This window comes from Anguilla rostrata, chromosome 14 (assembly GCF_018555375.3).
Source record: "Anguilla rostrata isolate EN2019 chromosome 14, ASM1855537v3, whole genome shotgun sequence".
Taxonomy (NCBI): domain Eukaryota; kingdom Metazoa; phylum Chordata; class Actinopteri; order Anguilliformes; family Anguillidae; genus Anguilla; species Anguilla rostrata.
Window position 1 is genome coordinate 34,005,200 of NC_057946.1, and position 21,865 is coordinate 34,027,064.

The window sequence follows — 21,865 nt, forward strand, 5'->3', positions numbered from 1 at the left end:
ATAATATCCAGCACGAATACTTTAAAAGATTGTTTTGAAGAACATACTTTTGAATCATTATTTACACACTACACAGTATTCATTTTCAGCTGTACAAAACAGAAACAGCACTTGTGAGATACAGTTCACTGGAAAAACGGGGTCCTCTGGGTTGACCCAATGTTCCCCTCTCATTTGTAAAGGGCTGAGAATGGAACAGCATGAATCGGGAGACTGTGGTCGAAAAAACCGATTTCACCGAGCCCAGCTTCTACACTTCAGGCAGGCACAATGGGAGCGAGTCTAGCTGGTTCGGTCGGGGGGGAGGGGGGCTGGGGGGGGAAAGGCAGTGCCCTCTGAGTGTCCTCCGGGGCCTGGCGACAGGTGCATGGCATTAACAGGGTGCCCTGCAGTGCCAGGGTACGCCCCACTTGGGTCATTTGGACGCACTGCTAAGAAAAGACAGGCATGCTGGGAATGGCAGGGAGACAGTGGAGATGAGAGACACCGCACACACATCATCCACACACGCGAACGCACACATATAATACACTCACTCATACAAATGCTCACAAAGCATATAATGTACACACACTCATACACACGCTCACACATGCATATCATACACATACGCTCAGGCACAAACACACAAGCATGCACACACAAACGCACACACTCACGCACACACACACACACACACACAGGTAGTAATGGACAACTAATAGGCACAGACTGGTCTATACAGACAAAACGCATACTGTTTGGCCACACAGGAGGATGGGTATATGCAATATGCAAACACACAAAACATTACCCCACCACCTCACTCTTCACTGGCAAATTTCACATACAGTACATGCACCATGTCAAATGACCACATTAGCTGTAAAGCTCTGTTCAAACTGTACAAACACAAGTTAAATACATATAAAAATCTGCTTATAGTTATACACAGTTAAAGGACATTCTCTCACACAAGCACATATCACATTATGCAAAAGTAATGCTCCGCACAGTTAATGTTGCAAATTTATTCAAGACTGCAGGGAGTTTAAATGGTGACATTTGTGCGAGAGCTATCCACCGCCAAATTATTAGCCTGACACCACTGGCTAGCACAGCGGGATTTGCTATCCCATTAAACTCAACAAGACACACGATAGGAGGTTGTGAACCTCATTACAGCCATGGATGCCAGGCTAAATTTAGCACCTTAATAAAGGCGTACCACTGAACTGCACTGCTTCAAGCCGATCCCATCTTAGGGGCAACTTATCATTCCTATTTCATGCTAATCAGTTCCCCCCTGTTGGACTCTCCTAGCTGTTTTCATATTAAGTAACACCGGACACCAGACTTGGAACTGAGTGCATGAAACATTATTATAAATTATTTTTAGGGCCATACTGTGTAATTCCGCATAAAGCCGTCAACTTATTACCGTCCACATAAAAGATAAGCTCATATATCCAGATTGAACTGGACTGAAAGTAGGTTTGGTGTGCATGGGTATTCAGAAGGGAAAAATGTGAGTGCAAAAACAGGGTCCCAGACTAGGACCCAGGTTATGCACCTCTTTAGTGCTCTACCTTCAGATGAATACTATACTTACAGTATGTGTACTGTACTAGGCATACAGCATGGATGTGTACTGTACTATGTGTACAGTATTATTGCATGCTGTACTATGGGTACAGTATGCATTAATTTAAAACTATTTTTTCCTTTTTTATCCTGCTTGTTGATGGTGCCACTTAATTCACTAGTGTAAAAATCTGCTTTCATTAAAATATATTAACGAAAATAGTGAATAAGTGTATCACTTTAAATATTATTGAACATTATATTAAAACATGCATTTGATCAGACCAGCTGAAGATATTATCATAACAATATATATCATAACAATGCATGTTGAAGGTCTAAAGACAGACTGGGGAGAAACACGAAATCTGAGAAATCAGCTTCATTTTATACAGTTCATTTAATGGCTTCGTTCCTAATCATCATTTACCTTGTCCATGATGTAACAAGAGAAATGCTCACGACTCAACTACAGTTTGCACTGAGGTCGCGTGGAACACAATGCAGGTACACACTCGTGCAAATTCACACAGGTGGCCTACTCACCGGCTACAGTTTGACCATGAACAACGGGACATAAACCACAGCGAAAGAGACAGAAAGGGGTCAGAGCAGAATGTAGTGAAAACACAGGTGACCAAAAATATTCTATCCTTTGCATTCATGGGTAAATTTGAGATTTAATAACTAAGCACAAACAAAACCAAGATTTGAAAAGAAAACACACACATACCAACAATGTGCAGTGATAGAATGTTCCAAATTAAAGTTTTAAATTCTTAAACAACTAAAATAATCATCAGCAAAAGGCCTGTGGGACAGCATAACTATGCTGAGGTGACAGGCACTGGGCAACTAGGCACTGAGGTGACACTGTCAAGCAAGAATCAAAAAGCATGTCAGTGAAACGGAGAAACTGCACACATTAGGTGAGGACTGGCCTCCGTTCACAGTTATTTTAATGAGACCGTATGGTCCTTGAGTGAAATGCTCTGATTGCAGAACAGTCTATCATTCTCTTAGCCTCCTGCCGAATTCAGGACACAGAGCAGAGGGAGGATGGTCCCCAGCAGGATACACCCCCTCCCCCCCCCCCCCCCAAGTAAATCTTCCTCTCCGGACCGTGCGTAGGACATCGATGAGTCAGAAACAAGCGACGCCCTGGCGGAGGCTCCTGACTCCTAACAAGCGGGATTTCTGCATGTGGAATCTTTGTGATTGACATTCCTGGGGATTTTTTCCGACGGTCCCCCTACGCCACTCATACCGTTTAATGTCATCGCCCATGACGGGTAACACCAGGAACAGGAGGATTAAATGTTACGTCTGGCGGCGAAGGGGCTGAATATCCATTTTAGATAAGGCTTTCTATGCCTTTGGCATCAGCCAACCAATAATTCACTTACTGAAATAATTTGGCCCGGCTTTGGACGGCTGTGCGTTTTAGCCATACCCTGTGAGCAATATTGACTCCCCCCGCCTGGTAACTAGCCCCTGTGTTCATTTTTAAAGCCTTATGTCATGCCATCGCAAGGCCTCAAATCTCTTCTCTAATCCTTGTGGTTTAAAAAAAAAAGGCTGCACTCATTCTCATCAAAATTTTCCCTATTTAAAAACCAAAGCTAAATAGAAAGCAGAAGGACAACACACGAGTCCTACAGTAGTGTCTACCCTCAATACACCAGATGGGTGTTCTAGAACTTTCTTGCAGGCTTGGATGCCTAACTTGATTCCCCAACCCCCGGCCAAAGTGATCTGAGTGCAGCCAGTGAACTTTGAAGATCAAAGGTAAGGAACGACGGCACGTCAATCTGGGTCGCCGAGTTTTGATCATCAATCCTCTCCAGCCTGACCGACCCCTTCTGTCCAAAGCCCCCCCCCCCCCCCATTAATAAACTTTGAGGTCCTTTGCTTGGCTTGACCACAAACGAAGTTAGCGCTCTCTCAAGTGAGTGGGTTTCCATTTTACTACCAGGGATATAAAACACAATTCTAATGAGGTTCCCTGGGTTACGTCATCGAGGGACGGGACCGAGGGGGGTGGGGGGGGGGGCCTCTGGCTGGGCATCCTAACAACGGGACATGGAGTGGGGGGTTGGGGGGGGGCGGGGTGGAGCCTGGAGGTGTACTCCAGTGTAATAGAACCCCCTCCTTTCACCGCCCCGCTGAGACAGAGAGAATTATGGGAGCTCTTACCACAAGCACGTGTTCCAGCAGGCCGAGGTATCCACTGGCACACTCCTTGCCGTATCGCAGCGCTCGGGACTGCACCTCCTTGCTCACCTCCGGGTGGTAGGCCGCTTTCTGAAATTAGCACAATAACCGGTATGTGCAGGCAGACACAATTGGAGTGGCTATAAGCGCTGGAGTTCTGTAATATATAACTCCAGCGACTGAATCGAGAAAAAAACGAACCGCATTCTGGATATCACGGCAGACAATAAGTCTTGATAAAACCGGGTCTCCCCACACTTTTTCCTTTACCAGTGAGGTGTGGCTGAAAGGGTTCGACGCCACGCCCTTCCTTACCTTGCAGGAGTTCAGCATATCTGCAATGGCCCTTCGGCTCAAGTTCGCCGTGGCGATGACGTCCTCCTGGCGACAGGAGTTCCCAGCAGCCACTGCTTTGGCGGTGGCGAAGGTGATGCCTTTGGTCATGCGGATGAACTCCTCCGGGGTGGCGGTCTTCGGGGGTGGGTCTGCGCTGCTGAAGACCTGGGGGGGGGGGGGGGGGGGGGTATCCGAGAGAAACAAGTTCAGTTGGTGGGGTCAAGAGGTCGTTTCACAAACTAGAGTAAATAGCCTGCGCAGTGAATAGCTTGAAAAGACAGACCTGTACACACACCCATTATATTTTGCGAAAAGCAAGGATTGTGGAGTATAATAGGAACTATAACTTTATTAAACTCTGAGAGCTGGCCTCTATTTACTTTCCAAAGCTCCATTCTGGCTCCAGCACCCTATGGAACATTTACAAGTTACTTTGCTTATTTACTATGCATAAAAAAGGTTGTAATTCACACAGGGATCACCCAATATGGATGTAAATAGTCTGCACTTTAACCTCATATTGTTTCAACATTTAAAAAAAATTCAAATGCAGTGTGCTGGAGTACAAAGCAACAAAAAGCAACAAAAATTGTGTCGCTGTCCAGATATTTATGGGCTGCATTGTACACTCAGTGTCATTCAACTGTACTTTTTTGTATTTTTCCATGACATTCCAGGATGAACACGGGGAGGCTTTTCAGGAAGTGGGGGGGCACTGAGGGGGGTTTTGGGGGCACTCACCGCCAGCTCCTGTTTGATGTGCTCGATGGTGGCCTCTAGCGCCCGGGTCCCCTTGGTGGCTTCGTCCTCCACGGCCTTCACGGTCTTCAGAAGTGAGGTCACGTTGGTCACCATCACCTGAGAGGAAGGCCACGCCCCGTCAGTCATGGGGCGATAACAGTGATGAAACTCTACTCCCAACAACCCCCACAACCCTGACGAAACTCCACCCCCACAATGCTAACCAAGCTCCACCCCTGAATTCCTAACCAAGCCTCACCCCCACATCCTCTACCAAGGTCCACCACTCAATTCCTAAGACAGGCATCCCTCAGGAGGGGTGGGGAACCGCAGAAGAACAGGGTGCTTATTTGGGTGGTAGAGGGCGGGGGGTGACAGTTTGCTGAATGTGTATAGACTGCAAGGCTGCACCTCAGGAGTATTTTTTGTGTTGCTGATCCCTGGGGTTGTTGGGGGGCTCTGGTAACGTTAGGGTCATGTTCCCCCTCAGCTGCTGACAGACAGCTCAGTTCAGAAACTGATGATTAACGACCATCGTGAAAAAAACCGGGCGGAGGCAAGAGAAGCCGCAGACACTGCCAAGGAACATCTGAGCCCCCTGAGGCAGCCACCAACTGGGGCCTACCCTGCACAAGCAGGGCTTTCCAAAAAACCGTTTATGAGCTGGCACACTGAGAAACAGAATAGGGAGCACAGCCACGATTTTCCACCCTTTAAAATACAATCCTACTACCATTTTTTTCCCCCACAGTGACTGGCTTCCGTTCACATAAGCCACTGCACATAAATCTGGGTTTGGGTATCATGGTTATTGCCCTGAACTGCCTCTCCAATGAGTAAAAACTGGAGTCTGTCACAGGGTCATTTGCGTTCTGGTCCGGTTAGCAGTGGGGCCTCGACTGAGCCCAGGGCTCCAGGATTTTTGGGCCTTCACCTTGGCGGAGCTCTTGAGCTGGAGCATGGCGGGGTCGTCGTGCGGCTTTCCGGCCGCCGCCTTCGTGGCGCTGATGAGGTCGCCCAGCGCTTTGGCCACGTCCTTCACCGCGTTGATCAGCACCACCTGCAGGGGGCGCACACGCACACAAGAAAAACAACAAGTCAAGTGAGAGAGTGAGAGAGAGAGACAGAGGGACAACGGGTTGGGCACGAGCCTGAATCTGTAACGTTCAGGTATCCTGTTTAACACCAGGGCTAACAGTCAGTTCCATTTACTCAAAACAGGACATGACTTGAAATAAGTTTGCTGATAAAAGAAAGCCCACCAAAATAATTGGCAATTTTCAATGGACAAATTTCAATTCATGCCCTGTACTGAGGAGGAACTGACCCCCCAAACCCTGGGAAACGCACACCAAGCCATCCCACACCACACAAACACCACCGAGACCTTACAGGTCATCCATTCAGTAACGCTGGTGAGGGAAAACACACATCACAACACAAGCGCAAGACAGCTCAATGCTCTTACTGACAGCCCGGGTTCGGTTCACGCCCCCCACACAGCACGCAGAGGGAAGCCGCCATTACGCAGAAACCCTGTCAGAATGGCGCTATACACGCAGAGCAGAGCTGAAGCACATGCAGTATGACTGCAGACCGCAGGAGAATTATACAACAAGATGCCCTGAAGCAAGTGGCCAGAAAATGTCTGGAAGACACCACGTGTACTCTACACCATGCAATCCAAGCAGACGTCTTTCCCAGATATATTCAAGTAAAAGTGAAACAAGGAGACTAAAAACAATTCAGATTACTACCCTTTTTAAAGAGATGCCCCCACCATTCATGAAAAATATGCATTAATATCAAATCAAATATGTTGATTAGTTTTGGCATCATATCGACTAATCTATTTCAGTATTTTTAATCAAAGTTCAGTATCAAAGGTTTACTTTACGCATAAAGTGAAGACAAGTTTTAGGGTCAACAAAACATGATGACCAGCTATAAAAAGTGTTACAAAGTAGAGCATGGAGAGGCCAATTTTCAGTACAGTTCACCATGAAGATCACAGCAAACACTGCGGCACTTTAAAATCTGACGCCTCAGTTGAATTCCACTTAACATTTCCACTGTCCAGGTAACACATATCAATAAGCAAAATAACAGAAAAGATATTGAACTACTTATTTAGCACTGTATCATAATAAGCGGCTAATTAGTCGCACTGCAGCGGCAACAGAAACCACATCCTGGGAAAATGTTTTCCGCACTAATAAACACTCTTAAAGTCATCCACACGGACACAGATATCAAGTGAGAGTGAACAGAAGGGTGCGTGAGCCAGCCATTGATGCCAAGTACAGTGCAGAGCAAATCACAAGCAAGACTACTCTACTGCACAGCGTGAATAAAGAGCCAATCCACGCAAGATGGTGGTTAACCAGTAGAGGGCGCCAATTAGTCATTCCGTGCTGTGGCACAAGGGACAGGAAGGACCGAATTCCGTCAAACCTCCACACGCTTCGTGCTTCACTCCGAAGAAACAAAACTGAGGAAATGACAGTCGTTTCATTTCTTTAAAAAAAAGTATTTTTCTATTCACAGTTAAGCACAAAATGCTTTGGGGTTTGACTCAGCCAAAAATTGGAAAAGGGCATCATCATCATCAGAATGAACAAAGACCTCACAGACATCATGGGGATCGTCTCAAAAACAGGTTTTATCAGTTCATTAATAGAACAGCAAAGATCATGAGAATTTTTGATGGCCCGAACAGACCATTCAGCCTATCGAGGCTCGTCACTGAAACTCTCACACAGGCAAAATCAAGCAGAATAGAGAAAGAAAGTTTTTTGCCATTAACAGGAGTGCTTGTAAGAGGAGGCGTCCGCATATCTAGCGTTTCGGATTACTCTCACATCCTGGAACCTTCTCTGGCTGCTGCTATTTCAGCCGGACTGCCGATACGCATGAATCATTAGAGGAATCAAACTACAGGTTAATGATCTATGATGTTTCAACACTTCAGCACTTGTCATATAAATAAATATGCCTACTGCCTGCATTTTCTGAAAAAAGGTAAATGCATATATCAGCTATGATATATAAAAACATTGAAATGAAAATGTCTTAGTCTGCTTCTATGCATGCTGCTTGCACATTCCTAATTGGCTCCATAAGTATTGATGATTAAAACGAAGACCCTGATTGAACAAGAAACCAGAACTGATTGTCCAATAGCGACTGCTGCTGTGTGGTACATGTGTCCAGCAGGCAAACAGCAGGGAGTGCATAAAGTCAACCTCCAGCAGCGTGAATATTCAACACAGTGCCCTGAAAAATGTCGCCATCTGCAGGCCAGCACCGGTAACACAACAAGATTTCACTACCAACTATTGAGAAGAAAATGCACACTAGGAGCGCCCGCTCTCTTGCACCCTAAACCTCCCAAAAAATCCCCCCCAATGCCCTGTGTCTTTCTTCATCCTAATGACGGACGCCACTAATGGAGCCGACAAAGACAAACCACACCCAAAACCACAAAAACACAGATGCCTCACAAAATAATTCCCACTCCCAAATAAACGAGTGAAACAGACTTTTGGATAAACTTCCACACACACACAGAAAGGAAAAGATGTACCCACATCCTGACCCAGCAGAAAACCAGCTGAGGAATATAAGGCCTTTCCCCGTAACAAAGTGGAGGAGAAAATAAAAGAAAAGAGAAAGAGGAGTGCGTTTAACATTTCAGAGTTCACACTGTGACACAGCACCAAAACCATCACCTCTACGCCATATTGTCCACAGCCTTATCACTCCAGTACAATGAAAGCATTTGTGCCAAAGTACACAAGTCCAGTTCTGGAGGGCCACGGCGCCTCTGGGTTTTTGTGGCTCCCTATCGACCAGCAGCTGGTGTAGGCCTTGGAAACGGGGTGTGTTTGATGTCGTTAGCCCCCCAGTCATACGAAGAACTTAAATGCTGTGCACACCAAAAACCAGAGCACACACTGGCTCTCCAGAAGGTTTCTAAACTTTCAACTACTCCCTACCAGTATAAATCTCCAGAAATGACTATATTCACTACCAGAAGCAACCGATATTTTAAAAATCAGCTGAAATAATCAGTAAAGGGAGGGAATAGTTTGAAGGGGAGTTTATTCAAGTAAAGGAAAGGAAACACTTTCAACTGTAGCACCACTCTCTGCTCTCATGCACAGTTCTGCTCAGTTTCAGAAGGTTTTAAAAAAACCCGGGTGAAGCGATACGAAGGCTGCGGTTTGGGGGGGAACGCCTCGCTCTTGGGGGTTAACGGCGGCAGTGGTGGTGGCGGGGAGGCGGGGGGGGGGAGTACCTGGGTCTCGGGGTCCTCGGCCCCCAGGCTGGCCGCGCCCAGCTTCACCACGTCGGCCAGCTTGGTGATGGTGAGGACGGAGGACTGCGCCGCCTGTGCCAGCTTCTCCTGGCTGGCCCCCGCCCCCGACACCAGCAGCTTGGTGTCCTCCACCAGGGCTTTGGCCGTCTTCAGGATGTTCTCCCTAAACGAGAAGGGGGATGGGGCAGAGTTTTTTACAGTTACAGGAATAAATTGTGCAAACACAACACAGGGAACTTACCCACGGTATATAATGTCAGCTAAAATACTGAATCCAGACTATTTACCAATTGCGTTGCCAAACCAAACTGGGGGAGAGGATGTTTATCGTTCATTTTGCACCTAACCCTAGCCTGACTGAGGGGAATCTGCCGATGCCAGGCGCAGGACGCCCCGCGGCCACCTCACCTGTGGTCGGCGAAGGTCTCGGCGTTCTCGCGGTTGAGTGTGCCGGCCGTGGCGAACATGATGGTGGTGTCCAGGTCGGCGATGATGCCGGAGACCGCGCTGGCCGCCGTGATGCAGGCCTGGGTGCCACGGTTACCGGCCTGCAGGGCAGCCAGCACGTGCGACACCTGAGGAGACGCAAACACGCGTTAGCAATGCCGCCGTCGTGGCTACGCCGGAAAGGGCAAACAGCTGAGAGCGACGGCAGCTCACGGCAGCAGTGTGCGCCTAACCACGCTTGTTTCAGAGCGTAACCGAGGACTGAAGCCGGGCACCCACCGCACAGCAGGGCGAAGCAGCACGGCGCGACGCGTAGGGTGTCTCCACTGGTTCCGTTTGTGTCGCGCAAAGGCTTGCGTAAAAGCTAGTAGCTCTCGCAGTCTGCAGTGGGATTACATCGTGTATTTCACGTTTGTTCACGACTGTTGATTATGGGTTAAGTGAATACTTTGGTGAGAGACCTTTTTCAGTTTGTTAATTTGGTAATATTTCGTTAACTCGTAAATACGTGAGAAAGTAAACGCTTTCAAGAATTACCATAAACTTAAATCGCAACGTAGCCTGCATAACAATCAATCTCAAACTGTATTTTATTTGCTTGGTTATGCCAATTTCATGAAGAATATGTAATGATCATAATAATAATAAATAATCCGTAATCAACCATTGGGAATTCCCGTGTTGTCTTGTCATTCACGTCAAAACATTTATAGGATCAGATTTAGTAAAATCAGCTAATCACGAAAAAGACAGTAACAGTTTAATCTTGAAGGGATATGAACACCGGAAGCTTTGAAGTACAAGTGCAATAAAGGCTTGCTTACAACTTCATTTATAAAATAGGTGCATTTTCATCGGCAAGACCACTAAATAATCTGATTTTTTTAAAGATCTGTGGATTATCTGATTTTTATTAACAAGCCCTTTTTGAAAGCACGGCGAACGAAGACATCGGAGAAGTCAAATAGGCTGAGCAATGGTTGGTTAAAAACTACCTTCCAAAACTCGAGCTAACAAACGGCTGCTCGGTGCATTCACTTCTACGTCATTCAATAGGCTCCGTCTTTCTGTGGTGTATTTTCAAATTTACCCCACCCCCTCCGCAAAATAAGACAGCGAAACTAAATTTGCCTTTTCCCCAGGTTCCAGTTATTTATTTATTTATTTATTTATTTATTTTTACAAAACGAAACGGCTTGTATTTTTTTTTAGCTGCTTATAAAATATATGGGAGGTAACTAGGGACACACCCCAGGTAATATAAGGATGAAATATAAATCAGAGCATGTATACCTAGCATTTTAGAGCATATTTCTGTGTATAAACAGGCCATCGTGACGCGCGACAAGCCGAAAAAATAGAACAGAAGCGAAAAACTACGCTTCAGTTCGCTTGTGTCGCGCGAGCTTCGCAGCCGGTACGCGACGCGTTCGCATCTGGTGGAGACGACGTCGCCCGCTGCCGTTGTAATAACAGCACTTCAACTACGCTTCAGTTACGCGCGTAATACGCGCGTAGTGCGCTCGCGGTCGATACGCGTGCGGTGGGTGCCCGGCTTGAGAGAGCTTCCCACTCGTGCTGCTGCTCGTGAGGGTAGCGTAACGGTAGCGTAACGGTTAGGGCAAGGCGCTGCTGCCATGCCCTCCAGCTGGATACTAAACCTGAACCACCTCAGTGAATATCCAGCTGAGTAAATGGACTGCATGAAAAAGAATCTAAGCCAGATAAGATCAGGATAAGATCACTATTTGACTGCCTGCTGAATGGCTAAAGTGTAAAATGAAAAGTCATCCATTACAGACAGTGGCAGGCTGCTCTCTAAGCTGTAAGCCCTCCGCTAAGCCCCAGCTCAGTGTCAGCGCAGCACTGAGAGAAATCCCCATCAGGAGTCAGCCCCACAGGCGTGGTGAGACTCAGGAGGGGGAGAAACAAGGGCAGGGGAGTGGCCACCCGACACAACCAGGAGAGCAGTGTTCAGGTGTCTGTTTTTACCCAACAACCAGAAACTAATTTAGAAACCTAGTTTACTAATCAATCTGTTTTAACTGATAATGTAAGTGCAGAGACTCCGTGGCAACCTGGTGGGGGGGGTGGTGGGGGGGGGGGGCACCTCACCTTCTCGGAGACCTTGCGGGCGCTCTCGATCAGCTCCTTCTTGGTGAAGGAGTCGTTGGGGCTGCACTGCAGGGCTCCGGCTTTGGTCACCAGCCCCGTGCAGCTGAAGCCCAGCTCGTGAACCTGCTTCTTAATGTGGGATCCAATCTGGCAGCGGGACGGAGACGGGCACATGTCAACACAAAAGACTGTGGGTCACAATCTGGCAGGGTGGAGACCAATGTGAAAAGAAGAGTAGAAATAATTCATGTCACAGGGCGCTATATGACAAAGGGAAGCAGGAAGTGATGCACCAGTGTAGTGTGGCAGTTAAGATAACTGAATTTATAGCTCAGAGCTCAAATCCCAGGTGGAGGCATTGCCATTGTACCCTTCAGAAAGATATCTGACCTGAATTCCTTGAATAAAATATCTAGTAATACAAATGGATGTAATGTGTACAGATAATAATGAAAATGTTATTAACGCTGCTCTGGAAAGGTCTGGTATGTATAATGGTGGAACATAAACCTGGGAGGACATGAAGATAATCCAAGTTATTAACAATAGCCCTAATATGGGACCGTATATCACAAGAACAATATCCATAATAAGGGACCTAATCTTGCATTGACAGTGAGGTCACTATTACATCACACTAAGCGCAATGCTGGACCTGAGCCAGATGCTGATATTGCTCCCAGTACCTCGTCGTTCTCAGCTGTGATGGCGGCACACTTGGCCTCTGTGGCGAGCTCTCCGAACTCGCTGGTCAGCTGATTGGCCAGGCCTCCCAGCTCATCAGGGTTGGTGTTGGATTTAGTCACCTGGAAGGAAGACAAGTTACGTAAGAAGCAAAAAATTTAAACTGTGTTAAAATACCTTTCCTGGAATTCCAGGGCTACAACAACCCACCAGAAACCTCATGGGACATTAGAGGGATAAGTTTCATTTCAATTTACTCGTTTCGGAAAATGGATTCAACATATGAACTGAAATGGAAAAATAGTCCAGGAACTGAAGATGCCAGCAATACTCTTCACAGATTTTTAAATGAAAGAAATGGAATTTCACTTCATTTTTGAACCGACTGCAATTCAAAAAAGAAGGACATCATATTTTCCTCCGTCGCAAATTTCATAAGCGTTTATTATGAACGGACTGCACTGAAGCGGAGCTGATCCGGCGCTGTGGCGGTCCGGCGCTGTGGAGGTCCCTGTCTGACGCACGCTCGCTCACTCACCATCTCCTGCACCGTGACGGCGATGGCCTTGGCCGTCTTCACCATGGTGGTCTGGTAGTCCACGAAGGCTCCCTCGGGCTCCTCGCCCGGGCCCTCCTCCATCTTGTTGATGGCCTGGTTGATGGAGTCCACCATGCCGCCGACGGCGCCCGCCGCGCTCGCCGCCTCGCCCAGGGTGGCCGCCAGGTCGTCCACCGCCTCCTTCATCATCTGCACCGACTCCTCCAGGGCCTCCTGGGTGTGGGCCGCCTGTGGGTCGGAAAACGGACACGGACACGCCGGTTACCACGGTGACAGGGCCTGCTAGTCGAGGCTGCGGCGAGACAGCCCTGGAAATGGAGCACCCTCCCACTCCACCCCCACCCAGCTCCCCCCCACTCCACCCCCACCCAGCTCCCCCTCATGTGCCAACAGCATCTTTAAAAAGCTCTCATTTGTGCCATCTACTGACACTAATAAAGGCTTTTCAAAAACACTGTTGACACTTTTCACAAAAGCAGTCAAATCATTGAATATGTGTTATGTGTGGCTTTGAAACAGGGAGAACTTGAGAGAGGGACTGTATTTGGGTTGGGTATGACCATGTCATGGGTGAGGGTTCATTTTTATGGGTAGGGTATGGCCATGTGATAGAGGGAGGGCTCATATTTGGGGATGGTGGAGGGTTAGGCCAAATGATGCGGGAGGGTTAATTCTTAGGTTTTTTAGGTTCGGGTGTAGCCAGGAAGGGTTGCTACTGTATGTTGGTAGGGTGTGGCCGCGTGGGGTAGGGTGTGGGGCGCACCTTGGGGTTGCCGCCCGCCTCCTTGGCGGTGTAGAGCATCTGCAGGGCTGATTCGGCCAGCGTCTTGGTCTGGTCCAGCACGTTCATCTGCTGCTGGCTGTTCAGGATCTTGGAAGCCGTGCCGATGGCAGCCATGATGAGGGGCTCGAAGTAGCTGACCATCTGAGACACCTGGACACACACACACACACACACACAATATATGAGCATTTTCAATGACGATCCTGAGATAGTATTATGAGGAATATTAAAGATTGCGGGTTGCCCATTATTCACTGCCCCCCCCCCCCCTTCCCCTCCAGGTGGAGAGTCCACCCTGTTGTCCCACAATCTCCCTATCCAATCTCTGACCATTTTTAATTGTTGATCTACTAAACCTCAGTACAAGCACTGTTTGCTTTTTGTTCACACTGCATTTTACCAGTTTCACATTAATACTTTTTAATCCTGTTCTTAACGATGTTTTGTTCAACTGTGCTGTATAATCCATGTTTAATCTGTCTATGATCTAATGTTCATTTCAATAAGAATAGCATACAGCTAAGCATCTGTTGAAACTGGGACCGGTGATATAAGCTGAAAATAATAGTAAAATGCACCTTTTGTTTACTCTCCATCCTCAACAGCATATCACTTTTATATTGTAAATATTACACACATATTGTTGTATTTCTAATCCTCCCTCACTTATGAAACTACATTAGTGCATTGTGATGTCATCATTATGAGACTAACAAACCCCCCCGTGGTGCTGCAGGTGCACTTCCTGGTCATGTGACGGTGCCCTGGCCGTACGGACTCACCTTGTGTCCCAGCTGCGAGGCCTCGGAGCGGGCGGCGATGGCCACTGGCTCGATCAGGTGGCTGATCTCCTGCACCGACGCAGCCATCTGCTCGTGCAGCGCCTGGGAGGGGTGGGGGGGGGCAAGGAGAAACACGAGAGAGCTTCATCTCCACGGCCAGTCACACATCAGCCCCCCCAAAAACCCCATAATCACACTGCATGGGCTCAATTCCATTTGAGTTCTGCGAGTTCAGCAAATAAAAATATTGCCCACATTCCGTACGGATCTTTAAATTGACGTATTGAATTTCAGCAAGTGAAATATTATCCATTTTGCAGGCAGATGTTTCAATTAACTAACTGAACTGAAAATCATTTGTTAAAGTGAATGAATTTAAATTCAGTTTTGGAATATAAAAATTCAAATATTGTCTTAAGATGGGTTTAAAATGAATGAACTGAATTTAAGTTCATTTCCTGTATTGACCTAATTGAAATGTACTGAATAATTTGTAATGGAATTAACGCCAGCCCCGTAGGTTCACAACATCACACTACTTCGGCTGGCAAAGTCACAAAAGCACACAGAGCATAAATTAGCAGCAGAATAATTTTCACTTCAAATAACACCCGCTGTAAGGTGTGCTGTGTGGAAAAACTGAAAGCTCTTGTTTTTCTAAAGTGTGATTTCCCTTGAACCATTTCACTGAGTGGTCAGGTGACCTAGCAACAGAACGTGCAGAAGGTCCGCCACACATTCTTCAGTCTCACCACATATTCGGCACCTGTGAAAATTTTTGTCCTCTGCTTCTTAATTACAGGCGGCTTTTGTTTGGTGCTATGTTACAACACCAAACTTCCACTGTCTCAGCAATGCACTTGTTCACAACCCGTAATATTAAAATTCACAGAAGTAGCAACACCTTGGAGAATCTCAGCTTCATGGTACATAAACAGAATTTTCAGTGTTAGGAAAACAAAGCTGAGTACCCTGCACATTTACGGACTCTGGGGTTCTGTTCAGCACAGCGCTGGGTGACCCAAGGGGGGCCCCCGGATACGGTTGCCATGGACAGCAGTACCTCGTGAGAGATGTCCTCTCTGGGGGTGAGCTGCTGGCTGATGGCGGCCAGGGAGGCCTGGTCAACCTCGCGGATGCAGTTGTTGAGCATCTCGATCGCCTCGTCGCACTCCCTCTGGCCCGGGGCCTTATCTCTGCAGAGGGGGGAGCGTAAGGGTGAACACGTGGACATGAGTGGGGGTGTGGGGGGGGGCTACTGCGGGTGGCCATCTCACTGCCTGTGACCATGCAATTAGAGGGCCCCCCTCTGCCATTAGCACAAACAGTTCTTAAAGGTACAGTACATTTTGTGGTGCCCATTCCAGATTCCATAGTGCACTGAAATACGGCACATTCAAGGAACATTTTTATTCTAATTTCTAGTTATACTGCTTGAGAGTTTAATTACATAATGACCCACCATGACAAATCAATTGTAACAAATGAGAGGTCAAATAATGATTTTTACAAAAATTAAAGTTTATAACCATAGTGAAATGGAAGGTGATTCACAACACATTAATCTATAGAACAGCAACACAGCAACAGTCAAGCAATCATCAATTCAATTTCAATTCAGTCAAGTCCATTAACATTTAAAGGTAATTAGCTAATTGAAAATCCTCGTAGAACATCATTTGGATCTTTAAAATTGTGATTTTGATGCATTTTCTTTGTTAAGTGGACAGATGGCCCACCTCATGTTGGTGATGAGCTTCTTGATGGAGTCGGACACGGTCCTGGAGTGGCCGGCCAGCACCGACCAGTTGGGCGGGTCTTTCGGGTTGACGGCCAGGGAGCGCGCGGTCTGGATCAGGCCCGTGGAGCTCTCCAGCATGGTCTTCGCCGCCGCCACGATGGGTTCCATCGCGGCCAGGCCCTGGGGATGAGGAGGGCGATTCATTTTATCACATTGTATGCTGGTGTTCTCCCAGTTAGGAACAAATAAACTGTGTGCCAGTTCAGGAAACCACAGCCAAGCAGCACGCTCTCTGCTAATAAACATGACGTCTGTCACCGCTTCTTTTCACTCTGGGCTCAACTGGTCAGCCTTGCACACTGACCACTGAATCAGAGGAAGAGACTTCAGAAGAACCCTCCATCTGTAGCGTTGCCAGGCAGAATGCGGGTGCCAGATTGGACCAATGGGTGCGGGGGTGCTCGTGCTCCATGAGACAAGGATGTCCGAGGGTGAGACGAAGGCCAGTGAATCACCGCCCTGCGTGGCCGCTAGCCAAAGGCGGCATGGTCCAGATTCCATAGTTCTGCCTTAACAGGAAGAGCCACCCAGCAGGCTGGCCATGCTATTATTGAGATGCCTCATCTGGATTAATGTGAGACATCTGCCAGAGACGTGCACTGCAGCAGCACTAAACCCCTGGTGAAAGCCCACTCAGCTTAACCCTGCTGACCCCTGACCTCCCAGCCTGGTGCTGTCAGTTTACCCAGCACATGGTGCTTTGAGGGTTTATCACATACTAGTGTACAGAGAAAACCGAACACAAAAAAATGACTGAATTTTTATGGCCTCAATGACACCACTAGCCTGAGTATAAATATCTAAGGTATGCCCATTGCATATCTGCGGCCAGGCTCACAGGATCTACATCGCCGAAGCCGAAGATCTACATCGCCACACTGGGATGTTCTCAGTAGATTTTGAGGCGTTCCTCCGATTCCCCGTGCGGGGGACAGGGTCCCGAGCAGACGTACCTCCGGGCTGATCTGGGCCGGGACGCTGGCGAACTCGGGGTTAGAGGCGAAAGCGGTGAGGTTGTCCACCGCCTCGATCAGCGGGCCCGTGGCCGCCTTGCATTTCTCGCGGTTCTCCTCGTTGAACGCTCCGTCCAGGGCCTGGGGGTACGGGGGCAGAGAAGGGAAAACACCTCAGACGCACGTTTCGTTCCACACCCCACGCGACTCAGACGGGACGCAGACGACGGCGTCTCATGCGCTTAAGTTCCGTGCCGCCGTCCTCCCGGGAAGCGTACCTTGATGGACTTGACGAGATTGGCCGTGCTGTTGGCCACCTCCTTGGCCGACTGGACGAACTGTCGCTTAGCAACGGGGTTGGACGTCTTGGAGGAGGCGAGCCGGCAGGCGTTGCAGAGGGCGGACGTGTGTTTGGCGACAATGGTGGCGGCGGAAAGGACCTTGGGAGACAGAGGCGTGCGCATTAGTGACAGAAAGGGAACAGAAGCGGCTCCACCCCCCCCCCGCCACCCCCCCACGTTAAGCAGCTGTGAGATAAGGGTCGTGGCTTTCTCGGTAAGGAAAAAAACACTGGCTTCATTTCACACAAAGATGGTCTGCAGAAGGGAAAAAAAACAGCCGGCTAAATTTACCTCCGATACCGTTACATCACCAGACTCACTGTTTATCCTAGTCTGAAAAGCGAAAAAACCCCAGCATGAGTCCTTTGGTGCAGTCGCAATAGGCCCTCGATGCAAACCAGCGGGTGGAGAAATAATACCGCTCAAATTGGGGTTTCTCAGAATTCAATGGAGCAAAGAGGAAGTCGCACAGATATAGCTAATTGCAGGCCTGGCGGGGGGGGTGGGGGGGGGGCAGCGTATGCTAACACAACTTTAAGATTTTCTGCTGTAGATTAGCTGCTTTTAGCTTTGAAAGCCACTTAATGGGAAGCTGCTGTTGGCGTGTGTGACGGGATTTTTCTAAACGGGGTCATGACCCTGTTTTTTTGCCTCACTTCCATACGGTTACTAAGCAACCCAAAAAGGGACCCCAACTGACCTTACAAAACCCCCTCGGTTAACCGTGACAGGATATCTCACAGAATATTGTATGCTATTCTATCCTGCTTATTAAAGGAAACTACAGAAGGGGATTTTTTTACATTTATGTTTATACTTTGTTTTTGCAGAAAGCTTCCATCAAGATAAAAATATATTTTCATGGGAAACCTGACCGAGAGGTTACAGCACACAGCCCAAAAACAATGAGAAACAGTACAAAACAACAACCAGCAAACAACAGGAGTGGTTACTTACTTGTAAACAAAACTTCAGGGATACTCTTTAATCACACATAGTGATTACGCAGTTTTATAAATGATAGAATCATAGGAAAGAAGAATTTCATCCTGACTACTGGTGAAAATGAATTCTGCTTCTAGTAACGTGAAAGGACCTTTACTGGTGTCTAAAGAGTAAAAGTATTTAAAACAAAGTATTAAATGTTTTTTTTAACAAAATACAAGTGTCTGGAATGACAAAAATATATTGCAGTAAGGTTCTTAAGATTAAGACCACAGACTCATGTCCCCTATAGGGGACAAAAATAAATAGTTGGGTGTTAGGAGAATAGGGTCTTGGGTCTTGTTATTTTTCTTAGGCGGTCTTAGGAGGACCCAGATCCATAGCACGGGCCCATACAGTAGCAGAGATAGTAGTGCCGTTCTCTCAGGGTTAGAGTGCGTGGCACAGGAGCGCTTACCTGGGACTGGGTGCAGGCCGGGTCGGTCAGGTTCTGGCAGGCCATCTGGATGGACTGGTTGGCTCGGGCAAACTGGGCCGGGTCCACCAGGCCCTTCTGGCCGGCGTGGCTGTTGGCGTCCGAAACTGCGACCAGGTAGGCGGCCTGTGAGGGGAGAAGAGCGTTCAGAGCTTTCTACCCAGACTGCACTGCGACTCACCGTCGGTCCGGGAGGGCAAGCTTGTGAACCAGTCCAGGTTCTCCCTGGCTGCTCAGAACCACAGAAACAATATAGCAACTGCACTGGATGCTGCAGCAGTTTAACAAAGGCTGTCATAAAAAAAGACAATTTGGTGCCTAATCCCCCGTTTGTTATGAAAAATCGACTTAATTATTATTCCACTTAATTATTTTCATGATATGTTTTTATATGTTTTTATTTGCAGAAATACCATATTTCCTTCCGCGGTAGCTACGACCCCTCAAAAGAAGACACTCTGAAAGTGTAGCGAGACATGAAGAGGGAGAAAAGCAGGAGCCCCAGCCCTTTGTTCCAGCGCTCTGATGTTGAAGCATTCTGCTGAATGATGACTCACTGGGCTTTTAAAAGCACACAATGACTGCTTCACTTACAATTGAGTGCGAGTGTGTGTACGAATGTGGCAGTGTTTGTGTGAGTGTGTGTGTGTGTGTGTGTATGTATATGTGTGTAGGTGTGTCTGTGTGGGCGCGCATGTGCGTGTGTGTGTATGTGTGTGTGTGTGTGTGTGTGAGTGTGTGTGTGCGTGTGTGTGTGTGTAGGTGTGTGGGCGTGCGTTGTGTGTGTGTGTGTGTGTGTGGTGTGTGTGTGTGTGTGTGTGTGTGTGTGAGTGTGTATGGTGTGTAGTGTGTGTGTGTGTGTGTGTGTGTGTGTATGTGTGTAGGTGTGTGTGTGGGCTTTTAAAGCACACAATGACTGCTCATTACATTGAGAGCGAGTGTGTGTACGATGTGCATGTTGTGTGAGTGTGTTATGAGTGTGTGTGTGTGTGTGTGTGAGTGTGTGTGTGTGTGTGTGTGCTGTGTGGGCGTGGTTGTGTGTGTGTGTGTGTGTGTGTGTGTGTGTGTGTGTGTGTGAGTGTGTAGTGTGTAGTGTGTGTGTGTGTGTGGTGTGTGGTGTGCGTGTGAGTGTGTTTGTCTTGGTTGAAACTCGGCCAGTGCTAAGCACTAAAATATGAGTGACACGCCGCTCCCACACAGCCGCTTCCCACGCAACAGTGCAGACCAGAAGCATCAGGATCCGTTCAGCTTCCACACTCCATTTCTAACAACGGATGCGGGTCTGGGTGCATGTTAGCCAATCTGTCGGAGACTCTCCCCCCCCCCCCGCCCCCCTGTGTGGCGTTTCAGCAGAGAGTCTGCGACAGATTGGCTAACATGCACCCAGACCCTATCCCACCGTCCCACCCCAAACCCTGTCCACTCCCAGACCCTGTCCCACCCCCCCAGACCCTGTCCACCCCCAGACCCTTATCCACTCCCAGACCCAGTCGCAGCCCCAGACCCTGTCCACCACTAAACCCTGTCTACTCCCAGACCCTGTCCACTCCCAGACCCGTCCACCCCCCAGACCTTATCCACCCCAGACCCTGTCCCACCCCAACCCTTATCCACCCCAGACCCTGTCCACCACTAAACCCTGTCCCCCAACCTATCACCCCAGACCCTGTCCCACCCCCCAGACCCTTATCCACCCCAACCTGTCCCACCCCAGACCCTTACCACCCCGACAGTCTGCTGTGCACGGGGGGCTCACCTGAGACGCGGCTTCGGTCAACCCGCACAGGGCCTTGGAGGCGGAGCTGACCGAGTCGCCAAACTCTGGCAGATTGCTGTTTTTGGCATTGTGGGAAATCCCCGCCATGGCTTCTCCCAAGACCTGCGCAATGCAGAAAATAAAACAAGACTTTATATATTTGAAAAATATTAAAAATAGCGAATAAAAAATCAACAGAAAGCAAGACTTTTACTAAAAGTGTCAGAGGAATTTTTGTTCACAACGTTCAAATATTTAATATAATTACTTGGCCCAGGCTTGTGAGCATCAAAATCTACCAAAGCCAGCTCAGTAGCCTTTTTCTTGAAGCCAGACAAATATAAGATGCCTTATACTGCACATTTTACAGTTATAGATGACAGTAGACAGACTCCTCACAGCCACTGGTTTTTTGTGGTTACATACAGTTACTACTCGACAATATGCTGCACTGGAACAAATCCTGCGCTTGTCAGAAGAATTAAATCCCGAGCGCTCGATCCTGATCTGACACGCGTTACATGAACTTCAGCGTCACAGCTACAGCGCCCATGACGAATCAATTAAGGGGAATGGGCTAATTACTACACTTAAATTCAGGAACTTGTCACCAGTCATTAATGTATCCCTCTGTCCCTCAGCTGTGTTTAATGGGCCAAGACTTGGACCAAACACAGCTGAAAAGAGTTGCAGAGGAAACAACAAAACAACGCAACGAGTATGTACGAGTGATTAGACTCTGTAAACAGAGCGGTACGTACGAGTGATTAGACTCTGTAAACAGAGCGGTACGTACGAGTGATTAGACTCTGTAAACAGAGCGGTATGTACGAGTGATTAGACTCTGTAAACAGAGCGGTATGTACGAGTGATTAGACTCTGTAAACAGAGCGGTATGTATGAGTGATTAGACTCTGTAAACAGAGCAGTACGTACGAGTGATTAGACTCTGTAAACAGAGCAGCATGGGTAACGGTACGTAGTGATTAGACTCTGTAAACAGAGCGGTATGTACGAGTGATTAGACTCTGTAAACAGAGCGGTGTAC

General features: G+C 47.9%; 1 protein-coding gene across 4 annotated transcripts in view; it reads right to left on the reverse strand.

The window, feature by feature from the left end:
* The window catches only part of tln1 (talin 1), a 114,433-nt gene that overhangs the window by 9,632 nt on the left and 82,936 nt on the right, over positions 1-21,865 (reverse strand). For all 4 annotated transcript variants that reach the window (XM_064308575.1, XM_064308577.1, XM_064308573.1 and 1 more), the window contains 17 exons: positions 20,818-20,940; positions 19,044-19,187; positions 17,579-17,740; positions 17,301-17,441; positions 16,286-16,467; positions 15,610-15,742; positions 14,547-14,648; positions 13,744-13,914; positions 12,960-13,208; positions 12,424-12,543; positions 11,738-11,884; positions 9,584-9,750; positions 9,155-9,338; positions 5,789-5,914; positions 4,855-4,971; positions 4,093-4,278; positions 3,760-3,867 (listed from right to left, as the gene is read on the reverse strand). In XM_064308575.1, coding sequence (XP_064164645.1) covers positions 3,760-3,867; positions 4,093-4,278; positions 4,855-4,971; positions 5,789-5,914; positions 9,155-9,338; positions 9,584-9,750; positions 11,738-11,884; positions 12,424-12,543; positions 12,960-13,208; positions 13,744-13,914; positions 14,547-14,648; positions 15,610-15,742; positions 16,286-16,467; positions 17,301-17,441; positions 17,579-17,740; positions 19,044-19,187; positions 20,818-20,940 — 2,562 coding nt within the window. The remainder of the gene's footprint in view (positions 1-3,759; positions 3,868-4,092; positions 4,279-4,854; positions 4,972-5,788; positions 5,915-9,154; positions 9,339-9,583; positions 9,751-11,737; positions 11,885-12,423; positions 12,544-12,959; positions 13,209-13,743; positions 13,915-14,546; positions 14,649-15,609; positions 15,743-16,285; positions 16,468-17,300; positions 17,442-17,578; positions 17,741-19,043; positions 19,188-20,817; positions 20,941-21,865) is intronic.